Genomic DNA, 13,586 nt, shown 5'->3' with positions numbered 1-13,586 from the left:
CGCTTGTGCGTTAATTAAATGGAAATGTGCTTATCTGATGTCCCTCTGAGGACTTGTCAACTGCTTTCAACCTGGTGTCCCTATTTTGGCCATGTCATTATAGTCGAGTGAGCTTTAGATCAGATATAGGGCATGGCATTTTGTGGTTCCATATATGGAAAGCCCATTCATTTCCCCATAGAGATTTCAGAAAATATGTATATGTTCTATGGTCATGATTCACCAGGTGCCTCGGTGGCTTGGTTCCAGATAATTCATGTAAATACTTTGGGAAATCTCTATTCACCATGCAACATCACTGTTATGCCCTATTATTCACCATGCAACATCACTGTTATGCCCTATTATTCACCATGCAACATCACTGTTATGCCCTATTATTCACCATGCAACATCACTGTTATGCCCTATTATTCACCATGCAACATCACTGCTATGCCCTATTATTCACCATGCAACATCACTGCTATGCCCTATTATTCACCATGCAACATCACTGCTATGCCCTATTATTCACCATGCAACATCACTGTTATGCCCTATTATTCACCATGCAACATCACTGTTATGCCCTATTATTCACCATGCAACATCACTGCTATGCCCTATTATTCACCATGCAACATCACTGCTATGCCCTATTATTCACCATGCAACATCACTGTTATGCCCTATTATTCACCATGCAACATCACTGCTATGCCCTATTATTCACCATGCAACATCACTGTTATGCCCTATTATTCACCATGCAACATCACTGTTATGCCCTATTATTCACCATGCAACATCACTGTTATGCCCTATTATTCACCATGCAACATCACTGTTATGCCCTATTATTCACCATGCAACATCACTGCTATGCCCTATTATTCACCATGCAACATCACTGTTATGCCCTATTATTCACCATGCAACATCACTGTTATGCCCTATTATTCACCATGCAACATCACTGCTATGCCCTATTATTCACCATGCAACATCACTGCTATGCCCTATTATTCACCATGCAACATCACTGCTATGCCCTATTATTCACCATGCAACATCACTGCTATGCCCTATTATTCACCATGCAACATCACTGCTATGCCCTATTATTCACCATGCAACATCACTGTTATGCCCTATTATTCACCATGCAACATCACTGCTATGCCCTATTATTCACCATGCAACATCACTGCTATGCCCTATTATTCACCATGCAACATCACTGTTATGCCCTATTATTCACCATGCAACATCACTGCTATGCCCTATTATTCACCATGCAACATCACTGCTATGCCCTATTATTCACCATGCAACATCACTGTTATGCCCTATTATTCACCATGCAACATCACTGTTATGCCCTATTATTCACCATGCAACATCACTGCTATGCCCTATTATTCACCATGCAACATCACTGCTATGCCCTATTATTCACCATGCAACATCGCGTCACACTGTCGCACAACAAACTATAAAATAGTGCTTAGATAGTGGTTAATCGATTCAGAGGCTAATCAGACAATACATAATTTAGTAAACAGTTAATTATATGATGAAACGTTATCATACAATGTACTCAGTTGTATGTATGCAACCTTGGGAGAGAATCACGCAAGGACACAATGTCCCTACTTGTAAAGACATTACAGTGATTGTTAGGCAAATATCAGCTGCCCATAATGTGATAATTGGATTGAAAACGAGACTTCATCTTGAGAGAGAGAGAGAGAGAGACCCTTGACCTTATAGTCTATAGTCTTATAGTCATGTTGTAAACCTTAGCAGACATCATATACAGTAAGATTTAATATAAATAGGCATTGATTGATTTAATATAGTTATTGAAAGCAGTGCATAAATTATAATAGAAATGAGCTTACAATTTCACATATCTGTCACATATTGTTTGTAAATAAATTATTATTTTTGTGTTGCAAATTAGTAATCGTTCTCCCTTTTTCCCTGGGGTTTCCCCTCAACCATATTGGAGTGCAGGGGAAAAGGTCATTCACATTACAACCCACTCCTAAAAACCACTCATCAACAAGCCTAATGACCAACGCTAGCTGCTCATTGACATTCCTGGTTAAAGGGGGGAGGGGGTTCTTATTGTCATTACAGAAATGGAACAGGAACAATAATGGTGCTAACCGTTTGATTAGCATGCTCAGACACACATGAAGTCCGTTAAACAACAATGGTTGTCAAGGTCACCAGTGTTATGAGGCCTGCTGTGTCCTGTATACTGTTTGAATGTAAAGAGATGCAAAGCTGAATCCCTCAGGCTCTCATATTATGGGCATTTCCGAGGAATATGACGTATGATGCAGTCACGTCTAAGGGCTGCCTTGTGTGTGTGTGTGTGTGTGTGTGTGTGTGTGTGTGTGTGTGTGTGTGTGTGTGCGTGCGTGCGTGCGTGTCAGTCATTGTATAGACGAATTCAGAAACGGGTCTCATGGTCGCAGCTTACATAGCCGATATAAACCTGCACCTCTTCTACTACAGTGAACTGTAGAGTGACTGATGTTAGTCTGCCTCAAACGTTACTCTTTTACCTGCTTTTTACTAACACTGTCATTACAAAGATGCCCAGAACATCGGGATGAACCTGTGTAGTTTATGGCTGCTCCAACAGTAGTACAAACATTTAAAAAAACAAAAAACGGAATGTCAAAAGATGAAGCAGTGAAAGGTCCTGAAAGATACATAACATCAGTCTTACCCAATACCCAATCTTTCTGTTTTATGAACACAAGGCTGCTGTACTTTATACCTCATACTTTAAATACTTAGTATGAGGTATAAAGTACCCTTGTGTACAAGAAGCCTTGTGTTCATAAAACAGAAAGATTGGGTATTGGGTAAGACAGATGTTATATGTATCTATCTTTCAGGACCTTTCACTGCTTCGTCTCAACCATTACTCTATGGCTCTGGTCTCAGCCACCGCGGTGGATATTTTGTCATTCTGTTTTTATTTTAATTTCTTTACTGTTGGAGCAGCCATAAACTACACAGGTTCATCCCGATGTTCTGGGCATCTTTGTAATGTTAGTGTTAGTAAAAAGCAGGTAAAAGAGTAATGTTTGAGGCAGACTAACATCAGTCAGTCTACCATTCATGCACTGTAGTAGAAGAGGTGCAGGTTTAAACCGCAGCTATGTTGGCTCCACCTACAGGAAATACGTAAGCTGCAACCATGAGACCCGTTTCTGAATTCGTCTACGTGTGGAGGTGGGATGATGGCAGGCTGAGTCTGCTGCTGGCTCCTATAGTAGCTTCCATTCAAGAGCCAATCAGCATCTTGGCCCTGATCGCAGACGCTGATTAAGTGGCTGTTCCACTTTTTGACTGGTCTGCACTCAGAAGACACGTGATAATGTGATTTCACGATGGTTTAGCAGGATATAAGGTTTCTTCCCGACAGCAACGGAATATATGCAGCATTTTCATATAATGTATATGTGTACATGTGTTCTCTCTTACAGTCACACTCCTGGATGACTTCCTGTTGACCTACCTGGTGTTCATGTCTACCAGTGACCTGTGTCACGCTTTACTTGGACAATATCCTTTATATTCTCCCACCAGAAACAAACTTTTCAGTATTTCCTGTATTGCTTCCAAGATTATCGGGCTTCCCACAACCTGATATGAACAATAAGGCCATTGTTTTCCCCCTGTATCGCTACTTCAACCTCATGCCATCGGGACTAAGATACAGACCCTTGAAGTGGACAAAGTTCCGTTTTTAGTAGGAGTTTTGTTCCCTCAGCCATCGCGGCATTAAACAAACTGTGTATAGTGGGGACCTCATGTATGTATTGTCTTGGTGATATGGACACAGACACATTTATGTGACCAAACGTCAAACATTTGACTGGAAGGGGGTCATCTGGTGCCGTCCCGGGCACTTCCGCAGGCCAGGAATGCGGACGTGCCGCTCTCAAACACAAGACATGAAGGTTTAAAAAAAAAAACAGAGGCGTGCCGTCTAAAGGCGCAGTGCCGTTCAAGTTATGTCCCGATAGGGACATGCTTTGGTGTCACAATAGATATTCCTGCACCGATTTATCCATTACGATGTATTAGATTATTTCGGTATTTCTGCTTTATATCCGACAATGAGCACTGGAAGGGTGGCGATTGCAGCACAAGTGAGACTTCAAGGCAAGCACTTTTCCATGGGAGACCGTAAGGCTATGAAACATTAGCACTGGGCATAACGGGCAATGCATAAGGGATCTCTTAAAGGCAATGGCATGTGGCACAGTGATTGGTTTAATCATTGTAACGCACAAACCACACCTATGCATAATGTAACAGGTAACGAAGGTGTTTTAGGGATTTAGACAGGTAACCAAAATACCAACTTTAGCGGGGGAACACCCCTTCCCCACTGTTAAATCCCCAAATAGTGTATTTACTAGAATGCTCAAAACGAAAATGGAGCCCTGAACCTCTAACTGATCCCGATGAGCAGGTTGGTGCGTTTCCTCAGATACATTATGTATCTGTCCCAGACAGCACTGCGTTGCATCACATACTGTATAAGAGTGGGCACCTGAGCACCTCCATGTTAAATTGGCTATGTTAAACAAAATAACATTTGGAAAATGGTCTAAGTAATTTAAAGTATTAGACCTAAATGTTACCTTCAACTTCCTGTTTATTCCCATAATGACTGCATGGCTATACAGCTTTGGTATAGCAGTTTGTATAGCAATTGTAGAAATATTAGGCTTTATCGAATGTTCAAGCACGTTCTAATCACGTACACTTCAGAGTAAGACCATTTTCTAAATATTAAATTGTCTAACATTTGTTTAACATTTTCGAAGGGGCCCGCCACTGTTCCTTGGTGCCCACCCTTCCTGTTACCAAGCACGCTGAGGCACCCTGTTGTGCTATGAAACGTGACTACCTCTCAGACAGTCTGTGCTCAAACCTTAACCGACACCGCCCACCTATGTCACCAAGCGGCGGCGAGGGAAGGAGGACGGGAAGGACGCCCTGGAGAGGAAACGCAAAGTCCTGCACCTGGTGTCCCAGTGGAGCGCTCTGCGGAGGGAGTTTATGAGGGACGAAGAGCACATAAAGATGTTCATGAAGGTACGAACAGGGGTCATCCATGTCCCTACATGGACAAATGTGTCCGTGGCAAATTTTCTGTTTTACACACCATTATAATGTTCTTATTTTGATTACTGAATGTCAAGTCAAGTATGTCTAGGTTTTCTTATTTACCACGACACATGACGGAGTCCACTAGTACTAGTGGTTTTCGCGAGGACCCCCATAACCCTGAGAGTTTACAAAACCAAAAACCAAATGGACCCGAAAGGAAGAAAGAAAGAAAGAATACACAGGGTGGAGGTGGGAATGAAAGGCATGACAGCGTGGCATGGGAGCAGCCGGGTGTGATGGGATAAAGTGACCTGTCCTTCCTGGTTGCAGACCCTGTACCGCTACGTTCTGGATGACCTGTACCAACACCCATGTCTGGAGCAGGACGTCAGGGAGCTACACACCCTGATACGACTGCAGCGCAGCCAGTGAGTTACCACACACACACACACACACACACACACACACACACACACACACACACACACACACACACACAGGTGATTTACAAAATGTCATCCAATCAGGAGAGAGAAAGAATTAAATATAATTCCAAATAAAGTTCCAATTTTGATCCAAATCACTTAAAATTTAACTTATTCTGCATCCTGTATGCAGTCTTTCTCATGATTGGATAAAATTGGTATCCCGGCCGGAAAAAGTAGTTTCTGTTTACTAAAGAGCTGGAGAGAGAGGGGGAAACTCCAGTTATTGAACAAACACGAGCAGTGATTGCTATTGGAACTAAGTAGCTACAGAGCTATTTAACAAAATAAAATCAATTACTGCACCCTTAGCATCTCTCAGAGATGAATTTGATGCATGACGTGCTTCTCCTATCATAAGGAATAATTCATGCAAGGACATCAATAATGCAGAACACAGGGGAATTGTGTATATTTTTAAGTAGTACGGTACGTCTGAGTGGCTTTCTGCAGCGCTGTAAACAGGAAACGTGGCTGTGCAGAAGGGCATATTGGGAGAATGTGAGAACGGAGAACAGAATGGGTCCAGTGACATTAGAGAGAGGCCCTGCTTTGTGTCCGCTATTCCATCCCGTCAATGGATGTCTTTCATCGATTAAGTCTATAAATGGGGAGTTCTGGTCTGGTGGTGTTATGTAAGAACCTCATGGTTCTCGTCGTGTCCGCGGCACATCCATTGGACACGAGAATGTCCGGCGGTGACAGAACGGGGAAAACGAGTTGTAACAGAGACGTCCTGCAGCAGTCCCAGACCCAGCAGAGACACAGACACGTCATGTGGCGGCTAAACAGGCAGGCGTATCGGGTCTAACTTTATAGTTAACCCATTCAGGCCTGACATCGAAATTAAAAAAAATGTAAATCGACAGTTTTCTGAAAAACCTGTGTTTCTATGTCAGTGGTGCTAAACCTTTTTCATGTATTTGGCCGCCGACCCCTATCTGAAAATGTGTTGTTCCAGGGACTCCCCCAGAAGCAAAGATTTGAGTTCAAAACATTCCCTCTGAAAGAACATATACCGGTATTCAAAGATTTGTGCCACATTTTCAAGAAGAAAAATAGCAGACCTACAAGCTCGGAGCGCACCACTCGGTGGCGCGCTATGAGCTTGTAGATCTGCTATTTTTCAATAGCTAAATTATAACATAATTAACATAGCTGGGCGTTCTTCCAGGTGCTTCAAATGCCATTTAGCAACTTCCTTTGAAATGAATAGCTGGGGGGGGCGGGGCAGTCCGCTCTCTAGTTTATATATATAACTCGATGGGTTAAACTCGCACTGTACACCTTTTACAGTGCACTGTACAGTTCTATGCCTGTTCACAAGTCAAAATATCAAGGCACACAATGTGATGTGTTGGTGCATTGTGAGCTTGTAGATCAGCTTTGTTTGTGTGTGAATTCTTTATGTTTATTATAATGTCATGTGAAATTAAATAAAACGTGTTTGGGCTATGATGACATGCACAAAACAAGGGACACCAGATTTAAAGTACACATAGCATATATAGGCTATGTAGAATTCACCATTTAATTTACCTCTGCATTGGGAAAAGAGTGCAGTAAAAACACAGTAGTACTGTACACCCATTGCATTGTCTGCCTCAGACCACCATCCACCCTCCATCCCAATTGGTTCCTCACAGCGTCCCGTCAGACAGCTATGGATTCAATGTATCTAGACCACTAGGCCAGCGAGGTGGCTATCTGCCTGTCTGTAAGTGCACGCATGCACACACACACACACACACACACACACACACACCCTCACACACACACACACACACGTGAGGGGCCTAGCTGTGCTCTGCTGCGCTAGATGTTCTTGTTGAAACAAGGCTTAATGAAGATAATCCCGCCTTGCACTGTGACCTCTGTGTGTAAACAACCTGCAGGCCTTCTGTCACGCCAGTCTCCAGACACAACGGCCACGCCCACAGCCACACCCCCACACCCCTACACCCCCACACCCCACAGCCACACCCCTACACCCCACAGCCACACCCCTACACACACCCCTACACACCCCTACACACCCCCACACCCCCACACCCCACAGCCACACCCCTACACCCCACAGCCACACCCCTACACACACCCCTACACACCCCTACACACCCCCCTACACACCCCTACACACCCCCACGCCCCACAGCCACACCCCTACACACCCCCACACACACCCCCACACCCCTACACACCCCTACACACCCCCACGCCCCACAGCCACACCCCTACACACCCCCACACCCCTACACACCCCCACACCCCTACACACCCCCACACACACCCCCACACCCCTACACACCCCTACACACCCCCACGCCCACAGCCACACCCCCACACCCCTACACACCCCCACACCCCCACACCCCACAGCCACACCCCTACACCCCACAGCCACACCCCTACACACACCCCTACACACCCCTACACACCCCCCTACACACCCCTACACACCCCCACGCCCCACAGCCACACCCCTACACACCCCCACACACACCCCCACACCCCTACACACCCCTACACACCCCCACGCCCCACAGCCACACCCCTACACACCCCCACACCCCTACACACCCCCACACCCCTACACACCCCCACACACACCCCCACACCCCTACACACCCCTACACACCCCCACGCCCACAGCCACACCCCCACACCCCCACACACACCCCCACACCCCTACACACACCCCCACACCCCCACGCCCCACAGCCACACCCCCACACCCCTACACACCCCCACACCCCTACACACCCCCCTACACACCCCCTACACGCCCCACAGCCACACCCCCACACCCCTACACACCCACGCCCCACAGCCACACCCCCACACCCCTACACACCCCCACACCCCACAGCCACACCCCCACACCCCTACACACCCCCACACCCCACAGCCACACCCCCACACCCCTACACACCCCCACACCCCTACACCCCCCCTACACGCCCCACAGCCACACCCCCACACCCCTACACACCCACGCCCACAGCCACACCCCCACACCCCTACACACACCCCCACACCCCCACACCCCTACACACACCCCCACACCCCCACACCCCTACACACCCCTACACCCCCCCACACCCCTACACACCCCCACACCCCTACACACCCCCACACCCCTACACACACCCCCACACCCCCACGCCCCACAGCCACACCCCCACACCCCTACACACCCCCCTACACACCCCCACACCCCTACACACCCCTACACACGCCCCACAGCCACACCCCCACACCCCTACACACCCCTTTGTTCACATGCAGCCCCTGATCATAGTGGTCTCCCAGCAGGGCCATCCTCCTCCAACCTGCCAGCCTGCCTGCCCATTAAAGGCCCACACAGATCATTTCTCCTGACATTGCTGCTATATATCGTTGCTGTCGGGCAGAAACCTCTTATCCCCCCCCCCCCCCCCCGTATTTAACGCCCGACTTGATCATACTACTACAGCGTTACACAAAACCAGATCGAGCTTGTTGATGACTTTGAATCCTGAAAAGTAACAGTTTTGGATATGATGAGGTTTCCGCCCGACAGAGACCATGTGGTCCTATTCATTTTTAGATTGTTGCTGTTGAGCGGAAACCTTAAGTTGTACTATGTCCAAAATTGTTACCTTTCAGGAAATCTAAAAATAAGAATCTTCGATCCAATTGTTACTAACTGTCTAGTTCTTATTTTAGACCAAATTATATAACTCACAGACCACTTTCAACCATACGTCACTCTTTTTGGGCATGCCATGCCTATACAAGTATGGCATTAATTTATGAGGCTAATAAAATATGAAATATAGAGATACATGGTTGCTGCTGACAGCATCGATCCCCAGCACCCTCTCCGTTAGTGCGGTGGTGGACATGGTGTCACGTATGCTGTGTGTCCCTATACAGAGTGTGTGTCCCTATACAGAGTGTGCGTCACCGGCAGAAAACGCCCTACTATTTACGAGCACCTCTCAGCCAGGTCAAACAGGACAGGAGGAGGCTGGGACTTCTCTCTGCTGCCAAATTTCAGCAGGTTGGCTATTCACCCTATCCTTGGCCCTTCTCAATTCAATATCTGCTCACTGCCAGATTTCGCAAGAGAAACTAGTGGCCAGATCTAGGAAAACAAGCCAAAGCTAAGTGACTAAGTTAGGTTTTGCCACTTTGGCTACTTGGAAATAGCAGCTCTAGATGCAAAAAAACGACGAATAAATACCTGGTGAATATTGTTGGTGGCATAGGCTAACAATAGATGCAAATAAATATGTATGCAAAATCATCAAAATATGTATCTGAAAACTAATGGAGAGAGAAACAGTTGAAACCAGTTGAAACCAGTTGACCTTTAAGCCAACATGATCTTTTGCTCTCCTAGAGCCCCATTAAGTGTCCATGACCACGGGGAGCTTTACCTAATCTGTATGTCGATATACAAGCTCACAACTGAGCTTGTATATTTGGGGGAGTGCCAAACAAAGTAATACATGGGGCTTGAGCCAGAATATCAAGGAGGGGGAGAGTGTGGTTTGTCCACCTGTGACTAGATCATATAACCCTAACTGCCTAAATTGTAAATTGTTCCCCTCCCTTCCTCCTCCTGTCCCCAAACGCCTCCGTCAGTCACCGCCACCCTTCCTCTCTCAGTCTCTCTACCCTGACCTGTTAACAGTGTTATATAATACACCACACACAGCTCATTGACATTCACTCTGAACACATTTCTCTTCTCTTCTCTTCTCTTCTCTTCTCTTCTCTTCTCTTCTCTTCTCTTCTCTTCTCTTCTCTTCTCTTCGAGTAAATTAGATGAAGGCCCCCTCCCCAATCCCCCACATGTTTCATCATCAGTGAGTGACTTGCACAACCCCCCCCCCCCCCCCCCCCGCAGTGCGGGCTCTGTGCCAGTGTTGCCAGATTTGTGCAGAGCAACCGGGTCTATATAGGAAAACATGCCCAAAATAAAATAAACAACTAGGCTACATGAGCACTTGTCTTAAACCATCAGCTATTTGGAAATAGACGATCCACAATCGCCTGCATTTCCCCCCAAAAAAATCTTGAATTAAAATGTGGGATTTTAATTCCACATTTTTGGAAGATTTTTGAAACATTCAACAACACAAATCTGGTACGGGGGTCCCTGGCACAAAACATTTTCACATAGGGACTATTAGGGACAAATACATTCATTTTGGGTCCATGACATGAAAATATTTGAGAACCACTGGTTTAAACAAAAAATAAACATTGGAAACAAGCTCAAAACACCGCAACCCAGGCCGCTATACCACTACCAATATTTACAAGCAACTTTACAGAATAAAGAAGCCCCATGCAGGGTCCCTTATAATAAGAGGACATGGCAACACTGCTCTATGCCAGCCAAGCAGCCCATTGTAGCAGAGAGAGGTGCAGAGGGATGCTAATGCGCCAGGGGGGCCATCCATCACAATGCCCTGGGCCTCTGCTTGATAAGAACAGCAGTGATTCATTGACGGGTTCAGATGGGAAGGCCTAATAGCCACAAAGCACTCTCATCCGGACCTTGTCGCCACATGCAGCGTTAATAATAACAGACGAGAAGGGACTTGTAAAATGCAAATAGTCAGTTCATGTTCATGTAAACACATGAACTCTGGTGTTCCTATTTTGGGACCAATTTTGAAGATGTTTAATACAAAATGATATCAGGGTATTTTACTATTTGAACCCTACAGGATCCCTATTCTTGGGGGAACGTTCGCCAAAGAAATGCTGATCTACAAGCTCACAATGTGTCGCAGCGCAACATGTAAACTGGTTATTTTCAGCAAAGAGATTCACTGTAGACGGGGAAAGAAGGTCTTAGACAGAGCTTAAGGGTTAAAAATGTCTAGTATGTGGATTTATGCTTGTATAGTTGATGGAGAATTTGATTGATGTATTTCTTCTCTTCCAACCACCCCACTCCACCCCCACCCTGCACCCAAGTACAACGGATGAATATTCCCCAAACGGAAAGGTAAGACTTCAAATCTTAATCTATATTCTATACAATGAGCTTCTCTGCAAAGTAGGCCTATACTACATCACAGCATATAATTATTTGTCTCAAAAGCTAAATCAGCCTTCATCCCCTTTGGGGGATAAACAATTACCTCATGAACGGATTACAATGAATGAAACATCACTTACAGTAGTCTATGTAATGAACCTGACTGGCTGGCTGGCCAGACACACTTTAAACCCTTGTTTTATCAGTTAGATTTTGTTGTGTGTGTAGTTAGTTTTCAAGAAATCTCTAAGAAGAGAATACCAGCACTTTATAGTTTAAGGCAATTTATTCTTTTTATAATTTGCATAGTATGCTGCAGAGCAGCGAGCACACCGTACGCGTTTTGGTGTATAGCCTTTGTCAGCATTGCATGATGTAAACAACGGAAGTGTCACATTTATAGTGTCCGTAGGTGCGACACCTTCCCCTGTCCGTGTCGATACAAACAACATTTAGCCAACAAGAACCAAAAAGTGCAATCATAGTACAGAAAATGTCACAATATTTATATATATATATGAAACTTTGAAAATCAATAGAGCACTGAATACCAGTCTCTGCGTCCTTTAGACAATATAAGAGTACAGGTACTACGTGCAGGCTTCCTTGCTTTAAAGATGTGTAGTTACAGCACTTTTTAGGGCAGAGCAGATATTGATAAACAATGTTTGCCATTTGGAATTCACCCCATACAATAAGGCTGTCTAGCAGGCTGCGTCTTTCTTTTATAAATCGCACGTACTTGTGTCATGACAAACACATAAGCGTCCTCGCCTCATTGTCCACAGTGATCGTCTCATCCTGTACGATGACAGATTGCATTCTAACTGAAACACTGGCCGTTTTCTCCTTTCAAACAAACTGACTGCCTGCATCAGGACCCCATTGTCCTTATGTTAGTACTTCCTGTGAAAGCCATAACTCTGCAGTGGAACAGAAAAGGTACAGGCGTTTTCACACTGAAATGCCATGCATTTCCCTTCTCCTTCCAGAGCAAAGCCCCTTTCCACCAATTGAGTCCGAAAGAGAACGGGCTGCGATCCAGAGGGACACAGAGGGAGGACAAGGAAGGTGAGTGTGGTGAAATAGCTTTCTTTCTTTCTTTCTTCTTCACACATTCCCCGCCTCACGCGTAGTTCCCAAAATTGTTGTCAGATTGCGTGCTGTGTGTGCAGTGCACCACAGGGACATTCCAAGGCGAATAACAATAGCAATCACTCAGTGACAAACAGAACTGGGTGGAGTAGCCAAAAAGTGTAAAGTTTTAATAATGACTCCAGTGGAAGTAAAAGCTGACAGTAAGAGTAAGAAAGTATTTAGTGGAAAACGTCTGAATGGCTTGAGTAATTTCTCTTTCTGATATGCCCCATTTTTTTTCAATATAAGCTGCAAAAACACGACAAAAATGTTAGACTCATGACATGAATCACAGTAAAAGGACCACTTCACCTATTTTCAACCTGTCTTAATTGGTCATCATGTATTGTGTCTGGGTAGCGGAGTCGGTAGAGCTCTCGTCTTTGGACCACAAGTTCATGGGTTCGATCCCGGGCACCGCCAACTCAGCGAATGAGTAGCACCGCTTGGTGCAGTAAGTTGTGTGGGAAGTACTGGGAGCTGATGGTAGGTGTGGCGCGCCACCTCAGCAATCCATCTCCCAGGGGTCTATAGCGCATTGTAACGGGGATAGACTCTAGCGCATTGTAACGGGGATAGACTCCTGCATGTTAACGCTGCTGATACCGACACTAAGCCACTCCCGACCTACTCGAACGGGGCTGAGTCGGCTCGAGCGAACTTCGCAACGTTCGACACGGTAACACCCTCGCTTTAGCTGAGCTCGCTCGGTGGTGTCTCTCGTGGCTCAAGACGGCGTGCCTCCGTCGCAGATCAAAACTAAGTCCCGTCAACTCTGGCAGGAAATG

The 13,586-nt window shown here is 45.7% G+C and overlaps 1 protein-coding gene across 1 annotated transcript in view; it reads left to right on the top strand.

Annotated features, from left to right (window-relative positions):
- Positions 1-13,586, top strand: part of LOC310856203 (rap guanine nucleotide exchange factor 5-like) — a 51,905-nt gene that overhangs the window by 25,350 nt on the left and 12,969 nt on the right. The window contains exons 4-8 of the mRNA XM_083761473.1: positions 3,495-3,573; positions 4,974-5,118; positions 5,464-5,561; positions 11,598-11,628; positions 12,654-12,732. Of these exons, the coding sequence (XP_083617599.1) occupies positions 3,495-3,573; positions 4,974-5,118; positions 5,464-5,561; positions 11,598-11,628; positions 12,654-12,732 (432 nt within the window). The remainder of the gene's footprint in view (positions 1-3,494; positions 3,574-4,973; positions 5,119-5,463; positions 5,562-11,597; positions 11,629-12,653; positions 12,733-13,586) is intronic.

This window comes from Protomyctophum parallelum (genome assembly GCF_964188405.1).
Source record: "Protomyctophum parallelum genome assembly, chromosome: 3".
NCBI classification, from domain to species: Eukaryota; Metazoa; Chordata; class Actinopteri; order Myctophiformes; family Myctophidae; genus Protomyctophum; species Protomyctophum parallelum.
This window is presented reverse-complemented; position numbering and strand designations above follow the sequence as displayed.